The sequence below is a fragment of the Hetaerina americana genome, unplaced genomic scaffold (genome assembly GCF_022747635.1).
Source record: "Hetaerina americana unplaced genomic scaffold, ioHetAmer1.1.p SCAF_7, whole genome shotgun sequence".
NCBI lineage: Eukaryota > Metazoa > Arthropoda > Insecta > Odonata > Calopterygidae > Hetaerina > Hetaerina americana.
Window position 1 is genome coordinate 80,928,637 of NW_027287316.1, and position 25,535 is coordinate 80,954,171.

Consider the following 25,535-nt stretch of genomic DNA (forward strand, 5'->3'; position numbering starts at 1 on the left):
TAAGTGGGTAAGTTTTTAGGAAAAGTAAGAAATGCATTGGTGAACTTGAAACCTTCAGCATACAAAAGAAGCTACAAAGGAATACTGAAAATAACCCTTAATCAATTGAACGAGATGCCAATTTTTTAAAACATCAACCTCATCCATCAATTAAGAGATTTCCAGGCCAAGCCATTTTTGAATATTCCCACCAGCAACCTAAACCATAAAAAACCACACCACTCCCCTTTCAACAAGAACCCAACGAACGCAGCTGCGCAAGGGAGTCAGTCAGTCCACCTCGATCACTTGTCCATCCGAGACACCTCCAAGTGTATCACAGCTGGTCCTCATCCGAGGACAAGGTGAGCACCCATGGGGAGGCAGAGGCAATGTCTGGGGACACGGGCGACCAGAGGACCGACTCCGCAGCCCTCCTCACCCCACCGCCACTCTCCTCACCTCCAGCGCCAGGGCCATCGTCACCCACCCCTCCCCCCTCGCTCTCCCCCCCTGTGCCCTCCCCACCCCTGCCTGAAGTGGCGCACGAGGAGGCCCCCTCACCGCTCCCCACTCCACTCAACTGAAGGCGACCCATCTCCTCGACCACCCGCCTCAACGAAGAGGAAGACGCCACGGCCGTCAGGTAGGAGGAGCCACCGGGTGCAGCCCCCTGGGGTGGCGTGGCCGTTCCTGGAGTGTTGACGGGCGTGGGAGGGGTCGTTGCTGGCCCATAATGGTGACTAGTCTGGTGGTGGCCCATGGGGGGGAAGCACTGGTCCTCTTCCACCACTGCCATCACCGTCTGCTGAGGTTGGGCATTTCCATGGGAACGGGTTCGCAGCCCGGCGACACCCTTGACAGGGATCGAGGCTAGGTCCCTCTTGATGCGCCTCCTGCGCGATGGGTCCCTCCTGCGTAGTTGCACCATGCCATCAAAGTCGGCCACGTACAGGAAACCCGCAATGAGCAACTCGCATGAGCGCTCACCCCGCTTGTAAGCACCCTCCAGCTCTAGGCTCGTCCTCTCATCATACTGCCACCAACCTGGGACAGGGTCGCACGGAGTGGTGGTAAAGAAAGAGTACGGGAGGATTAAATGGATATTTCTTCGATCACATATAATATATATGTATAAACAATTTTTATTGCTCTGGGAGCAAAGTCCCTTGGAGCAGAATATAGGTTACATTAGGTTTTGAAACCTATGGAATGAAACTGGTTCTAAACTAGTGAAACAAGACATAATATAACATCAGTTGAACGAAACATATAGTACAATACATAGATACAAATACAAAGAACAATAGTTAAATATTTAGCCTGATAGAACAGTAATAAGGTCATTTTGGTAGTGTGGTAGACAGATATTCAAACATTTTCCTGTTGAATTGGGATGTGTTCCTGGATAATTTTACATTATTAGGCAAAGAGTTCCATAGTTTACTGGATGAAATACTGAATGACTTTTCATATACAGCCGTGCGGTATTTGGGAAGATGGAATGTTTTTGTAATGCGGGTTGATCTCTTTGTCGTAAGTGAATTGAATATAAAATTTTCATATAAATATGAAAATTTTATATTCAATTCACTTACGACAAAGAGATCACATACTCCCCAACACAAACAATCAAAAGATTCAATCTTGGACAAGAGGTTCATATTTTCTTCACTTGCATATTAAGTGAATATCGCATCTTTTACAAACACTATTTCCAGTCAATAGTTCATCTTTATCATTCTATCAGTGCAAGAAGTTTCATTAAATGTGGCACTCAACTGTGTAACTCCCAGTTATGTCTGAAGATGGTACGTATCTTGTATTTTATCTAATGTAAAAGATAATTTAAATGATTTCAAATTAAGAAGCAGTATTCACAACCAAAATTAAGCCAAAAAGTACTTTAGACAAAAGGCTACGTAGAATATCAAAAACCTCCAACCAGTAAGCAGTGCCCTAAAATTTGATAACAAACTTCCACATACCAGGGTTGTCTGAATAGTTTCCTAACTCAACATGAAGACGCAAGTACTCTTCAACAATAGCTGGAGGATTTGTTTTCGCATGTATTGAAAGGCACTCAGCTAAATGTAAGCCTAAAAAACTTGAGAATCGAGCTGCCATTAAATATTTGTTTTTGATAGACATTATGCTCATGCAAATCAAAGATGAGTTGGACGCTGTGTTATAATTTACAACCCCGAAATGTTGGGCATGGCAGGTTGGGTTGGACGGTGTCAGGTAGCTCTTATCCTGGCAGTAGGGAGGAGGGAAGAAGAAAGAATTGAGGGTTAATCCCTCAGCCTGCCTCTATCCTTTTCATATCCCCTTCCCGCTCAACCCTTCTTTATTCTTACCTCTTCCTCTCAATAATGACCAGAAGTGCTTATCTCCCCCCCTTCTTTATATCTCTCCATTTCTTTAGTTTCTCTATTTCTTTGGGTTTTCCATATTTCCCTTCTTTGTCCCCACTTACCTGACTCCTCAATCTTTTCTTCTCCCCACGCCCTTCCTCAAACAGGTATAAATACGATGTATCATTATTTGAAACGGTTTCCTCTTCTCCATATTGTTCGTCAAAATGTATTATACGGTGGTTTTTGATATTCCAGTTAGTTCTTCTATCAACCTACAGCTCGCATTACGGTGGTCCTAGCAACTCAGTTGCAACTTAAGCAATGTTTTCATTACTAACAAATTGAGTAGCTTCAGTAGGCGTGATGTGGTGGAAGTCGAACAAAATGAATAACTGATCGAAGCACTTTTCCACTTGATACAATTTGTTATTTGATTTCGTTTTCATTACTCTTCGTGACACATGGCCGTGAGCTCCTTTCGTCGTCTTCAACCGACTCTCTACCCTTAACAAAAAGGTTATACCACCGAAAAACAGTAGCATGAGACATAACACTTCCACCATAAGCCAATTTTAACATTTGAGCATTTCCTTTTTTTACTTTCAACAGCTTTAAAGCAAAATTTATTTACAACATGTCGGTCATTATTTTAATTCATCGTGTTATTGTGACCACGACTACTCGGACACTACAGTGTGAACCGCCACTGAACAGCTGCATGCAATCTGATGGACTTGAAACTTTGTATTGGGGGGAAAGAAAGGTTGCAGTAACTAGTTGCCAAAATATTTTGAAGATGGCGCTAGTAGTACCGATTTCATAGCAAAGGTCTTAAAACTTATGGTACAGACAGAGTAAAAATCATTTTGTCAAGCACTGTAACAAATTTCTCTACCTGTATAAGCACCTGTACTGAATAACTACTTTCAAAAACACTTAGCAGCTAAGTGCAGGAGGAGCCAAAGTCATTTTCATCACACAAATGAATTAGCAACATATTGTAACGGCAAGAAGTGGTCACCACCGAACTCCACACAATTATATACCACAGCAGCAGCAAAAGAATTCCCCGAGTGCCTTCTCATTGGCTCCGTTGGGCTTGTGAGAAGAGGAAAACCTTGAAATGGCAGGGATGTTGGGAGCCAATGCCTCCTCCACATTCCCTTGTGAATCACCCATGATACAAATGGGAACAGAGCCCAGGACAGTGATCTTGAAAAGCTTCCATAAATTCTGGAGTCTTGCAAGCCTTACTACACAATGGGAAAAGCCACTCAAATAGTTTTCAACACACTCCCCTGAGACCCTATACCACAGAATATAAACACATAAAAGCTGGAGTAATGTGACTGGATGGTATAAGAATTGATGTATTTTCCAGCACATAAGATTCAATTTTTCACACCAAAATCCGCTCTAAAACCAACGTGCATCTTATGGGTGAGGGATATAACTTTGACCAGTAAGCGCAAGCCGATTCCCTGGAGAAATAGTTTATTAAGTATATTTCCCACAGCAGGCAAAGAAAATGGTTGCCTTCATTACAAATTTTGATAATATCTCACTGTTTAGAGTCAGTAGTAAGCAACAGAGTTTTAATACTTCATTCAAAGTACTTCTGAAAAATTCCCTGACAAATCGTAAATTTATATAATGCATAGTGTCACTAGTTTCATCTCGCTCGTGGTGCTGCCACAAAACTTAATACTCATTGGGCTAACGGGAATGTCACCCCTCAGCTGATCCATCCATGCATACTATACATTGTATCTCTCCCAATAAACTCAAAGAGTCCAAAGGCATTCAACCTTAAGTAGTATAAGAGTTTTGTAAAGGCATAGAAAATGGTTGCTTTCAATTAAAATTTTGATAATATCAAAATGTACCCCCACGACTCACCCTCACACACTCATTACTCCACATGCCCACTCCCACCGCCCATAACATTCTCGATAGAGGAAAGAAGAATTAAGTGACAGATGAGGCAGATGGAAGAGGCTACTCCCCAAGAGATGTAACTTTGTCTCCAACTGAGAATTGGAGCAGGAACAGGAGGTTATAAGAGCGAAAAGGGGAAAACAACCAGACAATTCCTACCTAGCGTGAAGGAAAGCATGAAGATAGACTAAAACTTACACAGGAATCACGCAAATTTTAACAGGACATGGTGACTTTAGATCATACCTCAAGAAAATAGTGAAAAAAGGAGGGGATGTGTGAATGCATGATTGGAGGAGGAAGACAGGGCAATACACTAAGAATCCTTTATTTAGTCCCAATTTATGCCGAGGAAAGATGCGAACTGGAAGTTATCTTTAGATATTTGCATGACGTCCAACAAATTGGGAAATATCGACCCAAATTAGGAAAATATTGGATAGATTTATCAGCAAAAGATAAAGTGGGAATGGGGTGAGCAACGGAAAGGATGGGCATGTAACTCCTATTTTGTAAAAAATTAACAAAATTGTACTGGAGTTTAAAAATAAGGCACCCCAAAAAATTGAAACAAGGAATTGCCGGTTTATAATCAAACAGGCCAACTTATTATTACTATGCCTACTCCCAGGTTATCACTAATTAAACACTCTCTTTTCTTCGGCCTCTCCTATCTCTCCAATGAACTCACTCTTCCTGATACCGTTGATCCTCTTTTGCTTCCCTCCAACATGTTTACTGACCTGGCTCTCTTTCCAATCTCTCCAAAAATAGGACAATAACCTATTTTTGTTATTTCTGTTGTTAATTTGTTAATATTTGTTGTTTTTGTACGTATGCATCCTTATTTGTATTTTGTTACACGCTCCACTTTAAGTTGGCAAGTTACTGCTGTATTTGGTTCTATTGCCAAATAAAGAGCTAAAAAAATAAATAAATAACAGAAACTAAGCATTCCATAAAAAGTTAAAACGACAATGGCCTCATGAGATCTTAAGAAAGAAGATGGTCATATAGTATTGCATTTAAACTTGAATTTGTGAAATTTGCTTCAGAGCACAGAAACAAAGCAGCCTAAAGGCATCACTTTGGCTCAATGATGTCAAATTCTTGAGATTCGACATTGAATAAACAATTATATGCATTTAGCTGCTAATTTCTTAATATAATGATTCACTTAAGTGTTAGCATCACAATACTTTGATCTTTTCCGTCCGATCCATGTATTTGTCGTTAATAATCCTAACCTGGAAAATCACGAATGCATCTCATGTGTGCCTTATGGCCCGTGAAATATGGTAAGTCAAAAAGAGCATTGACCAAAAGGAGTACGTAAAATGATTACTCATACACCTTACTCAAGAAGAACACAGGAGAAATGTTACACCCATATGATGAATGCCCCTTCTGCAGCCACACTTGAAGTGTCGCTTTGGTATTTTTAATGGAAGGTTGGTGCTCCATTACAAAATCAGAGTTGAGAATGAAGGGATTCACAATACCTAAAGATGCATAGGTACCCCTGCAAAATTCTTATCCTTCCTACTGAATACAAGCACTTTCTCAAACCACCAGTCAAAGTAGGTAGCAAGATAAAAACAATGGCTCCTAAGAACCCGAAGCTAAATATTAGCAATATAAATTTTTTTAAGTACTACATCCACTGAATCACTCAGAAAAATACCTGATAAATCATAGTCCCCCTCTTAATAAATATCCTTCAGTTTTGTTTTCGGTATTTGCATTTCAAGTTTATGTATTCCCTATAATCTTCGAGGCCAAGCAACAAAGAATATACCAACGTGATTTATAAAATATAAGAACCGGCTATATTTATTATTATCATTTATTACGGTTATAGGAGTTTTCATTCGCTTTGTCAAGGTATTTTATGCTTCTTTTGTTTGAAATGGAATTCATTCAAGCATATAAAAGAAAATTGTAAGGATTAATAAGTAGCACACATGATTGGAAACATGGAAATCAGTACAAAATCATCTTTTGTTTAATTTAATGTAGCCAACTGAGATTTAAAGGAAAACAATTGTTATAATGAAGTTCATAAATTAAATTAGGATTTCAGGAGCCATGTGAGATTTCAATGCCAAGTGAGATGCAGAACTCAATTTATGATGGATATCCTGAAGGTAAAGTTGTTTTCAAAATCGCCACTGCAGTTGCAATGGCATGACGAATGTTGAGTTTGCTGAATGATTGGCATGGCAAAGACACCACTCATTCAAAGACATTCAGGGGAGTAAATGCATCTATCTACGTGTATGTTCATTACTAGGCATTTTTTTCTGTGGGCGCTCTATGTCACAGTCATTATTGTTCTGTAGTCCTCAAATACGGCTGCCTTTTTTGGAATAGGAACTCACACCGACTCAATGAAGTCTTCCAGCCAAATTCCTCCTTCATAAATGTTAGCAAACAAGTTAAGTGTTAGTCCATAAAAACTCTTCCCCCCATTCTTTTCTAAATCTTTCAGTAGTTCCAGGGGAATATTATCCACTCACATGGCCTGAATTGTACTTGACTTTTAATTCATGTAATGCCTATTTATCTCACCATTAAGTATGCCAGAACCTAAGCTATCCTAATCTACATAATTTTTTCTATGTCTATACATGCCAGACTAATGCCTTCACCATATTACTCAGCACACAAGTATAAATTATAAGAATCTATCAATGCAAATTACAGATTAATATAATACATACTATAAAAAGTTCAAAATTCCTGTTTCTTTTAGAAATATTATTACTTTGCTGGCGTTCTCCAAGTCATCATATAGACTGTGATTATCTAAAGAAAGCTTAAACATTTCGCACCATGCCAGATACTTTTCCAACTCCATTAGGAGTTGCCTCACACTCAATGGAAAGTAACAATCATTGGATTGTGGCTGGGTCTTATCTTCAGAAAATGATTGCAAGTGAATGAGCTCTAATGGGATAATTTTCATTGACTATCTTGAAAAAGGAAAATATCACAACAGCCAATATTAAGCGAACTTATTGCAACGTTTCAGCAGAGAAAAAAAGCAAAAGTGGCCGCATTTGGCATTGAAGAAAGAGTTGTTTCATCAAGACAATGCACCAGCCCACAAATCCGTCATTACAATGGCCAAAATTCATGAATTAAAGTTTGAGTTGCTACCTCATGCAACCTACTTGCCAGATTCAGCCCCCTCGGATTATTTTCTGTTCGCAAACTTGAAAGAAATGGCTCGATGGTCAAAGATTTTCCAACCGTAAAGAAGTGATGTCGGCAATTAATGGCTATTTGAAGGAGCAAGAGAGCTCTTATTATAAAGAAAGGGTATCGAATTTATTGAATATCGCTGGGAAAAGTGTATAGACCTGAAAGGTGATTATGTTGAAAAATTAATACATTTTATTCAAAAATTTTTGTGTTTTCTTTGTTGGGTCGGGCACTTCTGGGACCACCCTCACAGTAGGGATTTCCTTAACAAGAACATGGAAATGAATGAAGGCAGAAATGGTTTGCAGTCATTTAGGCTGTGCAGACAGGAAAGTGAGCATTTTTATGTTCAATTGTTTTGGAGCTTCCTTTACGGCAAACAATTCCACGGTACACACAGTAGAGAGTGGCACCAGCTTTGCTTTGTGCACCTCACAATTAGAGAGGATATAATGGCATGCACACAGGCTGAATCTAACTTCAATTTGTAGGTGTGTTCAGGGATGAATTCTGATTGATTATCTAGGAATTATTTGAATTATTATTTGGGAGTCAACTGTTTTTAAGGCAGGTTTTGAATGGGCAAAAGCTACATTTCCTAAAACATAAAATTAACTTCACAGATATTCTCCCTTCATTCCATTTTGCTTACATCTATCTCCCTTCATTCCGTCAGCAACTTTTCTTTTAACGAATGCTGGTAATCAGAGGTAGTTGTGGAAGTCTTGGAGTGCCTATTTGAGTGATTGTTGCACTTTGGCTGAGGAGTTAACCAAGGCAGCTTGATGTGAGTACTCCACAGAGTACAAGTGAGGAAAAACATAATTATGTTCCAGGGATAAAACCGTATGAATGGCTGCCGAGTGGACTAGTGGCACTGGGCCCATTGAAAAAGTTTTAAAAAGGGGCATTAAAAACTATTTCAAACAACAGAGAGTTGGAACATCATCCAATCTTTGCAGCATTATTGCATATTAAAACATCTCCTTGGATGGCCAGAGGTGGTTCAGTCTTTCTGAGTATATACTGTGGACCAGATGGCCAAACGTAACCATGCATTGTGAAGTTTTTAGGGGTTAAAGAGATATGATTCGAGGCCAAAAGAGTAAATGAAAGAGAGCCACAGTTAAAACTTTAAGGGCGAGAGTGCTCGATAAAGTAAAATCTGGATAGTGTAGTCTCAACTTCACAGTGGTATGGCTAAGACAGAGAAAAACGTTTAGCTTTGGGCAGCACTTATTGCAGAGTCTCAAAATGTTCCCTCCAGTTCCATCGGCAGTCTAATATCCTATAAAGGAAATGGACCGATTCCACAAGAAGGAGATTTCTACCACCTAAGCATTATGGTGGACATGGCATAACCAGCAGACGTTGACTCTTTTCCCCTCAGAGAACCAGAAACCATTTTTAAGGGACTAACAGTATAAGGTGTCCAGGAAGCTTTCGTAATTGTTGATGATCGGCAGAAGACGGCAAGATTGTCTACGAAGGGTGACCCAATTACTGGAGACCTGATGACCCCATCGTTTACAACTACGGCGAATAGCATTACACTAATCACAGAGTCCTGTGGTACATAACCATCCTGTGAGTAAAACGGGCATTGACAATTGCCTATCCTAACTTTAAAAACATGGCCTCATAAAAGAATTCCTGAAGAAGACTAGTCAATTGCCTCTGTAACTCTAGCTACTTTAAATCTTTCTGCTACCTTACTCAAATATTTTGAGCTTTTGCTACCTATACGAATTCTCTAAGGCGAAGAAGGCAGCAAACACGTGCTGGTGAAGGAGTATTTCTTTTTGGATGTAATTATCCACTCACACAAGGTCATCATGGTAAATCCACCTCATCAAAAGGCACAATGAACACTAGACAGCAGCTATCTCCATTTCAAACACCTAACAAGCCAACAGTTAGGCAATTTTTCTCCATCACCTTGCACAGGCATGGATGACATTCGTCAATGACGAATGTTGAAGAAAATTGTGATACTCACCACAGATGTAGTCATTATCTGTTTGTTGAATGCAATGAACTCGGAAACAAGCAGAAATTCACCATTAGATTTTTTGACTTTTATAAAGAAGATGCTACACTTTAGAAGTGATTTGATGACTAGGAGATGGGTCTATTTATTGAAGGATGCAAAAATGTGGATGATGAAAGCAATTGGCCAGTTTTACTGAGTGAAGAATTAATAAAATGCGACATCTCATGGCATTGAATTAGAAATATTGGGACCGTCCCCCCCCCCACTTCCCAGATATCTCACACCAAGCAATTTCCATATTACAAAGCCATAAAACCTTTTCAGAAGTTTTATGCACTCAAAGTTTTCCATTTTGTTTTCACATCACTGTCTCACCTGCATGCCTTTCATGTCTGCGGCAGCAATGAGAGGGAACAAAAGTTGGAAGGTGATCAGTATGCCGTGTGCTTAGATGAGGGACGATCAAATAACAGTGAGCATCAGGTTTTCTTGCCAAAATCAACAGTGGTGAGATTGAGAGATGGGCAGTGACTGCAGCAGCAATCTATGCCTTGATCGACTGCACAGTCCACAACACCGCAAAATGAGATTTAAGAATGCACAGTTTTACACTGCATTGCAAGCTTCTATGATGAAGCAACACAACACCTGGTAATACACTTTGTTCCAATTTCTCAACCATAGTAGAAGACACCACATCAAAACTTACGTTGAAGTGTGCACATCAATAAGCAATAAGAATAGTTGAGCATGAGTATATTTCAGTTTTTTTTCTTTTCTTAATAGTGTATAGGAACCTTATAAAAGTCCTTTCTGGACATACCTCATAACATATGAGATATCTCAACAAGGTTTCATAAATGAAAATCAGTAAGGACAGCATTTGGAAGGGAAAGGGCCATTTTTGAACATAAAGTACATCCACAAGTATATAAAGTTAAGTACGAGGCCTATTCGAAAAGTAAGGCCTCCTATATTTTTCATGAAAAATCAAATTTATTCTCAGCTTAGTGTACATCATAAGAAAGGCTGAGCATTTAGCTATTTTTCTACATAGTTGCCTTGGCGATCAATCACTTTTTGCACCCTTGTAAGCAGGTTTTTAATACCGGCGTTGTGCCTTTCTCCCTCCACGTAATGAAGCCAAATGACGACTGCTCCTTGCACTTCCTCGTCTGACTTCAATTTCTGTCCTCCAAGGTGTTTTTTGAGAGCAGGAAACAAGTGATAGTCGCTGGAGACAACATCTGGGCTGTAGGGAGGGTGGTTGATAATTTCCAAGCCGAATTCATTGAGTAGGGTGGTCGTTTGATGTGACACATGTGGACGTGCAATGTCATGATGCAAACACACTCTTTTGGTGAGACACCTTGTTGTAACTGGGGACCTCCGACACAATACTATGCACGGAGAAGTAGCCACTCTCTTCATTTAGGCCTTCCTTTATCTCATGAAGGGTATTTCTCCGGTTATTGCGCACCATCTCGTCAATTGGAGCCACCGTTGATTCCCGCAAACGCTGTTCACCTTGGACGTTTTTCCGACCATCAAAATACTCCCTGCACCACTTCCGCACGTTTTTGATGTCCATACACTTATCATCGTACACTTCCACTAAATGGCGATGAATTTATATCGGAGAAGCAATCGTGTTGGCCTCGCGACGCGGTGGGAGAAAGGTACGAAGCCGGCATTAAAAAGCTGCTTACAAGGATGCAAAAAGTGATTGATCGCCAAGGCGACTGTGTAGAAAAATAGCTAAATGCTCAACGTTTCCAACGATGTACGCAAAGTTAAGAATACATTTGATTTTTCATGAACAGAAAAATAGGAGACCTTACTTTTTGAATCGCCCCCGTAGTATATGTCCCCACACACTTTCATTCCATTTCCCTTCACAAATACCTATGACGTGGCAGTGTCTGGGAATTGGACAACTACAAATACCATCTGAATTGGATAACTACTTAGTGCATAATAATGAAGAGCATGAATTGTTCAGAAAGTTTAATGTTTTCCACAGTTGTGTATTACAAAATGTTCTTTACAAACTGAAGTCCTGAAAAAATCCTTTGTCTAAAATGAAATTTCAAGTCAAAACGGCAACGTAAAACATGATCACACACATGCCATTGGCATGCATTTGACTCCAGCCATAATCACGTATGCAAAGGAAACAAGACCAAGAAAAAAGTTCTCAAAGAAAAATTTAACAACCCAGAATGACAACCTTAAGCATTCCTTCTTAGTAGCATGAAAACAAACACTTGTTTTCTCTTGAGATAAAGATAGATGTATTTATTTATATTTACAGTCAGGCAAAATGGAAACAATCCTATGTCAGCGCACGAAGATGGAGAGAGTACAGCACAAAGGACATCCCATTGACGTCTCTTCATCTAAGCCCGGCGACGCCCTTCTTTTCAGCCGTTGCAACGTCCCGCTTGATTTTCCTTGACCTACCCATTGCCCCTTTCCTGTACTGCACCTTATTCGCGAAGTCTATCACATAGAGGGAGCCGCAAATCATAATCTCACAGGATGTCTCTCCCGAGAGGTGTGAAGACTCTAACTGACTACCCGTGCGCTCATCATACTGCCACCAACCTTGAATGCAAACGGAGGACCTTTTTTTAACTCTCAGATTCAAAAACAGGCATGCGACATGATTTTGGAGAAACACTTTCCACAGGGGTTGAAATGGAGAATTTCAAACTTATTGGAACAGCCAAAGGCTGATTCCTTGTAATTAATACTTGACAATACATCAAAAAGTGAAGGAAATACCACAACAGCATATTTAACGACGATATTATCACATGATTGGAGATTTAATAGAAAAAATGAAACTTCTGCCTCAATTAGGATGTGACCATGGACCTCACAATCCTTTGATCCCATTGGCTACAAAGGCAGACCACTAAGCCACCTCCTTCATGGCAATTTTTCCTTTAAAGGGATTTCATATGAATAAGATGTGCATGAATATAAACCAACATACATACTGCTTTCAAACATGTTTCCCACAGTACAAATGTCCAATAACTCATCGCTCATATACGATACCTGTCCAATAAATACATGAACTTAGGCCATAAAAAACTTTATTTTGCAAAATTTAGTCTATAACGATTTTGTTCCCTTCAAAGTACTCTCCATTTGTATGGCTATGCACTTATTCAATCTTCTTTTCCACTGTTCAAAGCACCCTTGGAAGTCCTCGGCAGTTGGGCTTTTTAGTTTTCTCATCTTTTCTTGCTTTATTGTGTCCATTCCTTCCTACTGATGTCCCCTCATCACATTTTTGCATTTTGGGGGAATAGGAAACAGTCGCAGGGGGCGAGATCTGGCCAATAAGGTGGATGATAAAAGGATGGTGATTGAATTTTTTGCTAGAAACAGGGCGAGCAATCAATGCTGAATGTTCAGGTGCATTGTCATGGTTAAGAAGGATCCATCCATCGCCTTGATTCAAATTTGGTCGCACATGACGCACGAGATCTCTTACACGCTTGAGAACTCTAAGGTAGAACTCTGCATTTACTGTTTCTCCTTCAGGAAGGAATTCATGATGGACAACACCTTCGACATCAAAGGAAACCAGGAGCATGACTTTGATTTTCGGTTAATTTTGTCTTGGATTTTTGGTTTGATTTAATCCACTTGAAAATATATATTTTCTTCAGAGCATTATCACCGTAAACAGCTGTCAACATTTCAGTAATTTCTTCATAACTTTTACCACACTTCACCAAAAACTTGTTGTTGATTCGTTGCTCCGTGATTTCGTCAATTTCCATTTTCAACAAACAGTAAAAACTAGGATGACAGAAACAACTATGAATGGCAACTAGTGCCGCTAGTAGCGAACTAGGGCTATAGGCTGCCTCATGACCCTAGATTGCACCAGCTCGCGTATAGTTATTGGACAGATCTTGTACGGACAAATACGTGTTTAACTTGTTCATTGCCTCACATTATAAGTCTTCATTTTTGATTTCCCCACACCTCCAGATCAAATTTAATCAATTCCGTGCCGGGAAGCTTGCTCACGCCCTGCCACTCACATTGCCAGCCAATCTTAATGGCGCATCACCAGGCAGAATCCACAATTCTTTTAATTGGTATGATCGTTTTTTGACTTCCATGTTTCCCTTGTTCTTTTGTTTTAAGATACGTCAGCCCAAATGGTTAACTATATGGCCTAAAAAGTTTAGCAAATGGAAATGACATTGTTGAAACAGGGTGAGTGGCAATTAGATAGTTTCTGATCCTGTGTTTTCTTCAGGTTTAAAAAAGAAGATTAGATTTTCAAGGTTTTACACTAACAATTTTACTACCCCATATTCCTGATATAATTGAATAGATACTGCTAATATTATACATTCAAAAATGTCAGAATTTTCCCTTTTAGCATAGACATTCACTGGTTAGATAATCAATAAAAATAGTTTAAAAAATTTGATGGCTTGCCTATTTAAAAATCCTACTTATGGTAAAGTTTATGTAGTTTTGGAGTCCAAAATTTGGAGTTTTTGACTTATTTATATTTATTTGTTGCGGCATCTCCCGCAGTTTCTTTGAGACTTATTTAAAGCATCCAGATGAGTGCCAACTGAGTCATGACACTATTTTGCATTTTTGTCGCCAGCATTCAGGAAACAACAACACATACACAAGTGATAATAAAGGAGAGCATCAGTGGGCATCTATTTTAAGCAAAACAAAATCATCCTGATTATGCCACATTTACTTCTCATGGTAATGCAACAACTACAGAGTGTAAAAATCATTTGCCTTGACCGGGATTCAAACCCGGATCCCTCGATGTCCGGTCGAGTGCTTTAGCCACTTAAGCTACCGAGGTGTCCTCTGAAACTCCAAAATTTTGGGGACTTTAAAGGAACAAGATGTTGTGACGAAATACCGCACATAAAATGTCACAGGCATTCCTATTCGTGCACGACGCGCCGCAGTCCACGAGGTTAAAGCCAACTTTTAAACACTTAGACCGTTTATACCTTGACAAATTCCAAATTGCACATTAGCGGATGACTCCATTTAAAGTTACTGTTGCGGCATCTCCAGCAGTTTCTTTCAAATTTCTTATGGTAACTCACTCAAAGAAGAAAGTGCCTCATCATTCATTACTACCATCCCAATTATCCACACAAATTCTCCTACAGTGTACACACAAAATGTAATGCATAATTCTCTACCTTCTAGCAGAATATGAAAAACATTAAAAGCTGCTAGTTAAAAAAATTCACTGAATCAACAATTTGCATCAAATTCAAAAATTTTTCCTTTTGCCGTCCACTATCTATTTTCCATGAAAATAACAGCAAACCTCCAGAATTCCAAATTTTATAACTAAAGTAATAGTTTCAGGGGAGGCAGTCGACAGCTGAAGTCATTTGCACTTTTGGGATGGATGGGAAAGAGGAAGGGTGGAGAGAAACCTGGCATTGGCATTAGCCTACTCTTAACAAAAGGCGCCAAGGGGTCAACAGTTTAACGTCCCATACGATGGATGGCAATCTCACTCAAAGTGCCCTTTACAAAATACCCCAAGTAAGGATTGGAATAACATTGAAAAGTATCCCCCATCTACAGGATTTGAATCTGGGCCCTCAGGGCTGGAAGCCAGTTCACTAGCCACCGCACCAACCCAATCTCCTTGAAACTCAACACCTTTCCAGGATTTGTATGGGGTCAAGAGTGGTTGGCCAGCCCACTAAGACCAATGTTTATGTACTGTGATATTCCTAATTAAATCGGATCACTAAATATGCAATCAACCTACTGACCAACCAGTAGATGAAAATTAGTCTAAGGTACAAGGCATGATTGTGTCCCACCATTCTGGAAAAGAATTGTCCTACCATGTCCAGTTCCATCATACCATATCATTATGGAGCCCTACTGTATTTCCAGGTAAGGTAAAGTCGAACTGATGATCCTTCTTTCACTTTTATTTCTGTAGAACTATTAAAGTTAAGTTTACAAGCCTCTTAATTGAAAGGAGGATACTTTCCATTTGACACAAGGTGAAAGGCATTCTCATGTCTAGCTCGATAATTGCAACGTGATTCAGTAAAATGTTTGCTATTGCCCTATGTAGCTGATTGAAAATAAAACTTGAGGCTGCAGGTATGCCAATATGGAAAAGACTTACAGAGATAGGCTGAAGAGAGAACAGGAAAAAATAACAATGAAGTCCTGGAAGAAGTCAATGAAAAGAGGCACCTTTTTAAGGCTACAGAAAAGCAAATATCAAATTTATAGGACATATCAGGATAAGGCATGATGACTATATAGAAAACACTTCTGACGGTGAAGTGCTAAGGTGGTTAAAAGACCAAGTGGACAACCAAGAATCCCAATTTAAGAAGGATCAAGGAAACAATGGATTTTTATTCCCATGAGGGAGCTAACAGAACAGCTACTGACCAGAGGATATGGCTGTGGTGACAAGGCACCGTATTTATCAGGTGATGGTGACCAGAAACATAAATCAAAGGTATCCCCATTAGAAAAGAACACACAGACAAAGATTATGGGCATTTGGAAAAAGTATACTTGTCCAGTTAACCGAATTAAAGGAAGCCAGGTTTCCCTCAGACTTGACATTCAACTCCTTGGACAACTCACCATTCCTTCCTTCGTAGAACCACAGGTAGCCCTCTTGCTCATTGGGTGTGGCACTGGCATCTGTCCTCGGCTGCACGGGCGGTGGTGGAGCATTCCGGAAGATGGGGCACAGCAGCACAGGTTTGTCGAGGAAGTCTAATGGGATCTCCCTCCGGCATATTGCACAGCGCCTGACTGAGCCTGGTTGAGCGGTAGCCACGGTCCCCTTGATGCACAGGAAGCAGAAAATGTGCCCACAGGGGAGACGGGAGGGATGGACACAAGTCTGCAGGCACACGGCACACTCCGGTATGCTCCCTTCAACATGAAAATGGAGAGCAATGGTTATCCAATGATGGGCCCCACTCTTCACCACATTATCAGTCAGCAGCAGAAGTACACCACCCTCAACACAATATTTATACGTACACTAGCAAAAGAGAGATTGCTTTCTTCATGCAGAAGGAGTCAAATGCAGTGTGGGGGAATAAGGAAGGGATCCCTTGGCCATGATCACCAACCTCTAAAGGATGAGGATGCTGCTACAAAATTTCATTTGGCAGCACTTGTTGCAATTTTGCAACGGAAATAATAAATAGTGGTAAGAATTAAATATCTTTATTCTTTAGGTGTATTTTAGTAAATGTCCCATGCCTGCATATCAATTATTTGATATTCTTGAGCGTTAATTTATAAAATGAAGGGAGAACTTAACAATCTCTGGTGTCAAACACAAGCCACTTTCTTGATGCTTGCAAATTTATCGACTAGTTTTCAGCATTATCAGACCAATTAATGAAAATTTCAGCTCGGTAAGATGTCTGAAAGTGATCTAGAATTTGTGTCAGTCAGGACATGCAGTAACATAAATGTATGCGCAGCAACTTTGACTTCATTAAGTTGAAAGGCACATGGAAACATTATTCCAACAGCCGTCCAACATAAACTGGCCAATTCCAAGCTGTACTACCAAACACTTTGTGACAAACCACACTTTTCCTCTGATTCATCCCCTACACGAATTCACCCCTTAGTAAAGGCCTCCAATTCTCCATCAGCCCACTCTCAATGACCCTTCTGCTGCCACTGGATTTGCTTTCATATATCTACCCGAAACAGTGAAAAATACCATCCGTAATTCCAACTTCATCAAACAAGTCTGACCCAAGCCAAACCCAAATAAATCATTTCAACACCCATTTCAAAAACATCAAATCCCTCAACTCCAAACACATAGTAACTCTGATGGCATAATAAAGGTAACTCCATTGTAATCCTAGACAAACCAGATTACCCACTGCATGTCCCATATCTTATATATTACAGTCCATACGCACACATTCAAAAAACCCTTTGCACATGATGGTCTCAAGAATGAAGAAAACCCCCAATTCATGTCCTAAACTAATAAACCTGAAATTAAATTTCTCCTTTATTATCCCAAATCCTTCCATCCCTTTGTCTTCCCTAAATTCATAAAACCAATTGCTCCATGCGACCTATTGTTTCCACAATTGACCCACTGACCGACTACCTAGCATGTTGGTTAGCCTCAGAATTCAACGCATTAGGCTCCTCCAGCAAGTTTTCGTTTAAACATTCTATGCAACTGATCCTCAAATGAACACTACAAAGACATTGAACATCTTTGCCACTTTTGACATTAAAAATGTATTAATGAAATTAAAAATACAAAGTAACTTTCCACTGTTCTTTATTAGCGTACAACCGGTTTCAATGCTCAAGTGTCATCATCAGGGCGTTGAGCGTTGAAACCGGTTGTACGCTAATAAAGAACAGTGGAAAGTTACTTTGTATTCTTAATTTCATTAACATGAATTTCCACAAGGTTGAGCCAGAAACAATTGAATATTTAAAAATGTATTACCCTGTGTCCGCAAAAATAAAATTGTTACCCTCTTTTAAAATCCAAAAACTTAAAGGTTGCCCTCACGCTAGGCGAAAAGACACCACAATTTGCATGTCCCGAAATTATTTCCAATTTAACACTCAACTTTCCAAGCAAAATTTCAGCACTCACTCTTTGCCCATTCTTAGCTGAACAGTAGTTAAATAGTTTTGAAAACACTGTCCATGATGACGTTAAACTATTTACCATCCACTTACTCACTTTAAATCGACGATCTTTGAAACTTCAATTGCTAACTTAAATGATTTCCTATCTTACCTTAATAACGTTACCCAATTTATTATTCCTTCGCAACATAAACAGATTCCATCAATTCTCTACCATTTCCATTAAATTGAAAAAACAAAGAGGAATCCCAGCAATAGGTTTTGAAATATTTAGAACACTTATCACATTTAGACTTTAGCAAATCCCCTCTAATTTCTTCCACCACTTCATTAATACAAATTCAGCCTTCCACTTATTTATAAACCATCCTCTCTCGGTCACTACAAACTAAATTCCCCACAATCTTGAATTAGCGGGCCTTACCATTCATCAGTTACTTATGAAATAAAAGTTGTTGTTTCCCTGTTTTTCAAAATTGACCTCCATGGATTTTTAATATTCAACTTAAAAAGTTTCTCATCCATCCTGATCCATTCCCACACATTAATAGGCAGCAATTGCTCCCAATTCCATTCAAGGAGGAGGAATAACAAACCATCTTCTTAACGTAAAACTTCTGCATACAACAAAAAAACACAAGGGGCTCTGAAGCACATAGGACTTATGTGACTACCTGGAATACATGGACAGTGCAGGCAAAGTCACAAGCAATAAGATTTGTTTATCAAAACGGATAAAAAGCCCACATAGAAAAGAATATCCCTGAATAAGACTTAAGTTGTAAAATGAATGACTGCTAATGAATCGCCAGCAAAGTAATGGCTTTACGTGACTAGCCAATATTATTGCCACAACCCACTGCTCTCATTAGAGGCAATAATTCCATGATGTTGGAAAATTTCTAATAAAACATTAAATGATATATCATCAACGGTAAGACCAAAATCACTGCTAATACTGCATTTTTCACATTGAATTTTCAATAAAGTATTCGATTTTTAGGCTTCAATTACTTATGTTTATGAAATTAAAGACGTTATGGAACAGAGCAGAACAGAGACTTCATCCCTCTTTACCAATAACAAAAATATTAACGTATGATTAGCTTAGTAGTTTTGTTTTGTTGGCATAAAGCGATACTTCCTTGTATCTTTGTGATGAACTTAGTTGATTCTCACACCTGAGATACAGATAAGGGTGCAGTAAGATTAATGTTGCACTCCGTCAATCGCACATTGGAAAGTCTTTCCCGTACTAATGTTGTAAACAACTTGTGATATCGATGTAATAACATGAAATAACAAAATCACTTAACATTACATACATAACACGCAGTAGCAATTAACGGTGAAAATACTTGACTTCGAATCCCCTGAATTCAACACGGATTGAAAATGTGAAAGCACAACTCCATATCAAGAGCGCGTGCCAGGACAAATAGCATACGTACCATAATACAGGTTAAAGAACATAAGAGGGGTGTTATAACATTTAAGTTATAAGAGTCACGTCAACTTTTTGGGTCCCTTTGTCTAAAGATCAAAGAAAAAAGGTAATCATTTTCAATTGTAAATAAACATATTACTACCGTCTTCAACAGCATCTTTGGAACTTGCAACGACAGCATCTCTGCCGTCCATTTCATCCCCATTCTTGGAGCGATTATCGTCGAGGGACTCAGCCATTCTGTTGACTATTTAAAATTTCAGCCAATAACGTCACTATTGCATTTGTTGCGATTCAAATCATTGATATCAGAAATTTCACATTTCTCTGTCATGTCATACGCCCTGCGCTTATAAACATTCTCTTGCGATCTTGGCGTGAGCGCCGTAACGCCATCTAACACATTCATTAACACTACTAACGGCCCTAATGTTGGTTATTAACATGAAAAATAATTTTGATACAGATCGGTGGCAGCCATGAATACCAGTCGACATCGATATATACTTTCATGGTAGCAGTAGATAAAATAGCTAATTAAATTACAATCAAATGTGTATGTACTGTTGCATCTTCTCACATACCGGACTATATGCAATTTTGTCCCATCTCTTAGTCATTACTGAAATATAGATGAATTATTTTACCCTCTCATGTCATGTAACATCATATTATGGAGGAAATTCTTCACAATGATATTTACAATTCAAAACTAGTTTATCATGCTTAATGATCGTAATTCATATTGTACTCAAACAGCACAATTATAAAAGCAATCAGAATTTTCATTTCTCGCAAATGTATAATTTGTCCAGTGCATTGCTATTATGGATAATCAGTAAGGAATATTAATTCAATCCGAGACCAAAATAACCCGATATCAAGGGAGTTATTCCGTAATTCGCCCGATCATGGAAAAACATTTCACGTGGCCATTTTGCAATTTTCTAACAACAGCTAACAATGGCATCAATAGGTATTGCCTTTTTACGGACAAATACCCTGAATCTGTTGCCACTGATGTCAGGAGGTTCGTCGACTTTGATTTCTAGCATCAAGGGAGTTTTGAAAAATGATATTGAAAATGTATTATTATATAACCCCCGTCGTAGTACAGTAGGAGAGATCATGTCAATAAAATTAAGTGATTAAGAGTTGAACAGATAGATTTAAGATGTCCTTTTTCCACAAACGATGGGGGCTGAGAATGAAATTGTCCGACCGTGGTAGAGGTAGGTCAAAATTAGTCTAGTGTGTACTTCACCCTCTGCCAAACACCCTTGCAGTGCGCAAAAAATACAAAAGACATCCAGCAATCAGAACTGAAAGTAACATGGAGAGTATAATGAAAGCTCTCCATGAGAATAGATTGCGGTTTATTTTTAATAATTTTAATTAATTTTTGTACATGAAAACTTATTTGAAACTCCAGCACGAACAACCATGCAAGTTATAATTATTATATTAAAAATGTTAATTGGTAACTACTTTAGAGGTGTCATGTACATTTGTGTAGCAACATCTGAATGTTGAAATGCTTATAACCCTGGTCATGTGCATGGGTCAGAGTGAGAGGGCCTGCAAGGAGTGCCTCCTTCATACTTGCGGCTGCAAGTACATATGGGTTTGCCCTGCAAGCAGTAATGCCCTTGGATATTATCCATGAGAGTTACCCACAAACTGCTGTGGAGAAAGTAAGTGCTTTGGCAGGCGGTGTCTTTTATGCATAATGCAGCCATTCTCTCTCAAGTTTTGTTGAAAGAGATGACTCACACACACATGATGGTCCAAACAAACCTCACACCACCAAGAGTATCCTTGCCCAAATGAGTTCATCGCAATTTGACTCACTTGCGGCATGACTTGAGATTGGCAGGCTCACGTCCACTCCATGCAAGCTCCTCAATAAGGTATTTTTTGGCTATCACCTCTCCCAGCTTTCCCTCAATCTGGAACAGAGGACCATCATGCTGTTGGCTTACCTGACACAAATTAAGGAGGCCTGCGGTCTGTCCTTTAACATAATACCATCATTAATGTCTGATTTTCATGATTTCCTACATCCTTTATTATTGATAATTAAAAATAATATAAAATAAGAAAGATTTTATTTATCTGGATGCATCGATAGGTTTACTATAATCAAAAATATGAGCCTGTAAATACAGTTGTCATACACAGAAATGCAAAGAAAGTCCTAAAATAAACATTCAAAATTGTCAGATTTAGGTTTAATATAGAATTAATGATGCAATAACTGCCATGGGAATAAATGATAGGTAGCTGCCACATTAGGATTACTCTGAGGCCATAAATTCAAAATTTCACAACTTGAATTATATTATTTAAAATCATGAACATGTTCTTGATTAACATAGTCCCTGCAATGAGGGATTATTCCCAGTAATTGTTGTAATGTCAGACTCTTAAGTACTTGACAGGCAAGTGCACCAATTCCTGATAAACAGTCAATTATGCATGGTGAAATTTAAGTACAAGAATTAAGGACTTTTTACCCAATTATAAAGAGGATCCATGAAATTCTATCACACTCATCTCACACCATAACAATAAATCATTTGACAAGTTGGAACTAAACATTTTTATGAGAGCATAATAATTTTTTTAAGTAACAAAAATATTTGTCCACTCCTTTTACTTTTGACTGATAGTGAGACCCATGACAAGGTGTCCACCATCAGACAGGGCCAAAAGCACTGCCCGAAGGCACATAATAGACAACCTGCCCCTGGGCCAGTCGAGATCACAAACGAGGTACATAACCACCTGCCAGGCAAATGACTTTGCTGAACAATAGACTCCATCATGTCCCCACGATTCAAGTTGAATATGAAATTCAATCACAAAGCTTTTTCACTAGAGCAGACACTCATATAATTCTAACACTTCTGCTGAGTATCTATTAAAATGTTAGTCAATAATCACTTATCATATAGTCAACTCACTCATTTAAGTAATCAATCACTCAATTCAAGGCTATGCTTAGTAAAATGTCTCATTTGATTACATATAATTCTGACTTCTTCCCATATCACCACACACGAATTTGGTGCGAGAATTACCACATTTCATGACATATACAAATGATTTTTTTTACATTAAAAAAAACTGAAATACCAGTGATTGGCAGAATAACATCAAAAGGGACCCCATTTCACTGAAATTTACTTTTATATACACCTCTTACATACCTTGAACAAAAATAAAGATTTTATGAAGTCAGTTCAATTTCATTACAAAATTACTTATGAAAAATGTTCTCTCTTCAGTCAATCTTAGCAATAAAAAAATACAGGACACAAAGAATAAGATTTATAAGGCACAGGAATGGCACAAGAATCTGGAATAATGCTGCATCGACTGATAAAATGTTTTCATTTCTTTTGGCCATGAGAAAGCAATCACAAAGCAAATGTTCACAGCCATATCATCTGAGCACCCTATCATAACATATACAATGAGAAAATTTTCACAGTTTCAAGTTGTAACGTAAAATTAAAATTTATAAGACTTCCTAATTTAAGGGGAAAACAACCTCACCTTGACCAGGTGAGATTGCAATATGATTTTCAAATTTAACAATGTCTTTTTCTGTTTTGATAATGAGGCAAGTACGCACAATGACTCAAATTGAGCATGAATCAAAATTCATATTGTCATTCTTCTCTCTCAAGCTTTTGCACAAAAAAGGAAAAACGTCTTTGCTTCAAATAATAGAATACATAATTATGCTTGGATTAGCAGATGACAAATGAATTGAAGATTAGAGTTAAGGTTAACAAAACAAGCCCCAAATTAAATCAAGTATGACTCCTTTTGCTCCATTCATCTGATGGATATTGAAAGCTCTTGAACTACATAGATACATGGAGGCATATTATTATCCTGCTGGTAAGTGTATGCTCTCAATTAACAATCAGCTATAATGAAAGTAAAAAGAGTCAAAGTTTCAGGAACATTCTTCCAAAGAAATCTGAATTTAATAAGAGTATTTAAGAAAAGTGCACGTTGGTTCTTTTCCGAATTCATTTTAGTAATGACTTATTTGAAATCAAATCTAGATGTTGTCACATTTTTGGAAACTTACCCACAGCTGCAAACAGCATAGATAAATGCTTTTTATCTATCATACCATAGACCATGGAAGAGCAGTCAGTTACCTGGATTTTACATATCATATTTGCTATATAAGTGACATATGTTATGATAGAGTTCTCACCATTTTTAACTGAATTATTCATGGGCACTGATAATTTTGTGGCACATCCAGTCTCCCTCCATGCCACATTATTACGAAGCAGGACGATACGCTAAGCAAAGCTAATTAAAGAAAGAATGTTTTATGAAACTATTATATTGCAAGCTTAAAGGGTTATCTTTTAGGATTGGCTTGATCTCAAAATAATGTATGCCTCGCATAATATACAAGGTTAAGTGCAAAGCAATATCAAATGACCAAAGGAAGATAAATGCAATGATTTTCTTCATGCTTCATAAAATTAAATTGCTAATGAACACAGTGTCATAATAGTATGCTTGATTAAATGTAGACATCAATTTTTTGGGGCATTATAAATTTTCAAAAATTGTGAAATCAGGAGAGCATGTTCCTGAGAAATAATAGGGTAGGCATCGGTTTGCGTGCCAATGGACTGCGTCAAAGGTTGTGTGTCTGCTTTGCCATCACTCAAGCTCCCTTCCAATGCTTTATCGAGGCGGGAAACAAAGTCAGCCGATATGCCACATGCATCAGCCACCGTTCCTGACAACCCCTTCTCCATCAGGAACCTGCTCAGTTCCATCAACACCACCATTAGTATCCCTTGCTTCTTGCCCTGCATTGAAAATCACACATATCACATCAAGTGCACTCTTGTACATAACAATTCAGGTTTATTTCCCAAAATTTCAAGGAAAAAACATTACACATGTGTTTTGAGCATGCTTTTTTAATTGTACTGAAACATGGAGAATACCACGAGAAGAAAAGAGAAGATGTGAGGAGGGTGGAAATGTTATGCTGCACGAGCATGATAAACATTAAACAGAAAAGTTGATCAATTAATCAATAGGCTCATCAAAGGGCAAAAGAAGTGAGATATTCTTATTAGATGTATTTTCTATCATTATGGCTTACCAAAGATAGTTGGTAAGGAAAAAAGAATGTAACTAACCGCGGCAGATGATAATCGATAACTTACTCAAGTATTGGGAACATGGCAGAGTTATGGGAAGCAGAAACTAAAATATAAAACATCACATGAAATAGAGTTCACATATTGAGTGTACACTGCCTTTTGTGACTCCTATAGTCAATGCGCAATTCAAGCAATTTTCAATACACATTCATTTGTTTTACAAAAAAAAACAACAGTTAACAAAAAGGAGTTTTTTTTCCCTCAGATAATAAATCTCAGTAGATTTCTTGGGTTACATGAAACAACATTTTTGGCGGCAATTCTGAAACCATTTTCTCAATGGCTGTTTCTCTCAAAATCTGCCCCAAAACCGTATTTATGATTTCCCACTGACACAAACACAAGCAAAGACTGTCTTAACCTCATTTCTCCCATTCCCTCTCCTTTCAAAGGGTTGGATCATTAAGAGAATGCAGCACAACACCTTACTACTTTATAACCCCCTGACCTCTTAGAATTTCAAGTGCCCCCCCCCCCCCAAGACTTTGCTGCAATTAACAAATTCCAGGAATGTCTACATTTATTTGTTTTCCTCAACTTCCAGCTGGCCCCCTCAGTGGGTACCCATGTTCTTATAAATCCCCACACCAAATGAATTTTGCAAGAATCTGCAAGCATCAACCTCTCTCTATGAGGATCACTTGCTATGGTGAAATAGTAAATTCATAAAATATGCAATAAGGACCTCAACTGAAGATTATTTTAAAAATGGCAAAATCAAA

At 38.5% G+C, this 25,535-nt stretch overlaps 2 protein-coding genes across 3 annotated transcripts in view; both read right to left on the reverse strand.

Annotated features, from left to right (window-relative positions):
- Nucleotides 1-316: 316 nt before the first annotated feature.
- On the reverse strand, nucleotides 317-19,972 carry LOC139696887 (E3 ubiquitin-protein ligase RNF146-B-like). The gene is made up of 3 exons (XM_071595768.1): nucleotides 19,737-19,972; nucleotides 16,132-16,428; nucleotides 317-1,026 (listed from the first exon to the last, which is right to left on the reverse strand). The coding sequence occupies exons 1-3, from the start codon at nucleotides 19,831-19,833 to the stop codon at nucleotides 317-319; spliced, it is 1,104 nt and encodes a 367-aa protein (XP_071451869.1). The 5' UTR covers nucleotides 19,834-19,972.
- Nucleotides 19,973-21,691: 1,719 nt separating this feature from the next.
- LOC139696678 (uncharacterized) overlaps nucleotides 21,692-25,535 on the reverse strand; it is a 31,466-nt gene continuing 27,622 nt past the window's right edge. For both annotated transcript variants that reach the window (XM_071595507.1, XM_071595505.1), the window contains exon 7: nucleotides 21,692-24,450. In XM_071595507.1, the coding sequence (XP_071451608.1) occupies nucleotides 24,169-24,450 (282 nt within the window). In that variant the 3' untranslated portion in view covers nucleotides 21,692-24,168. The remainder of the gene's footprint in view (nucleotides 24,451-25,535) is intronic.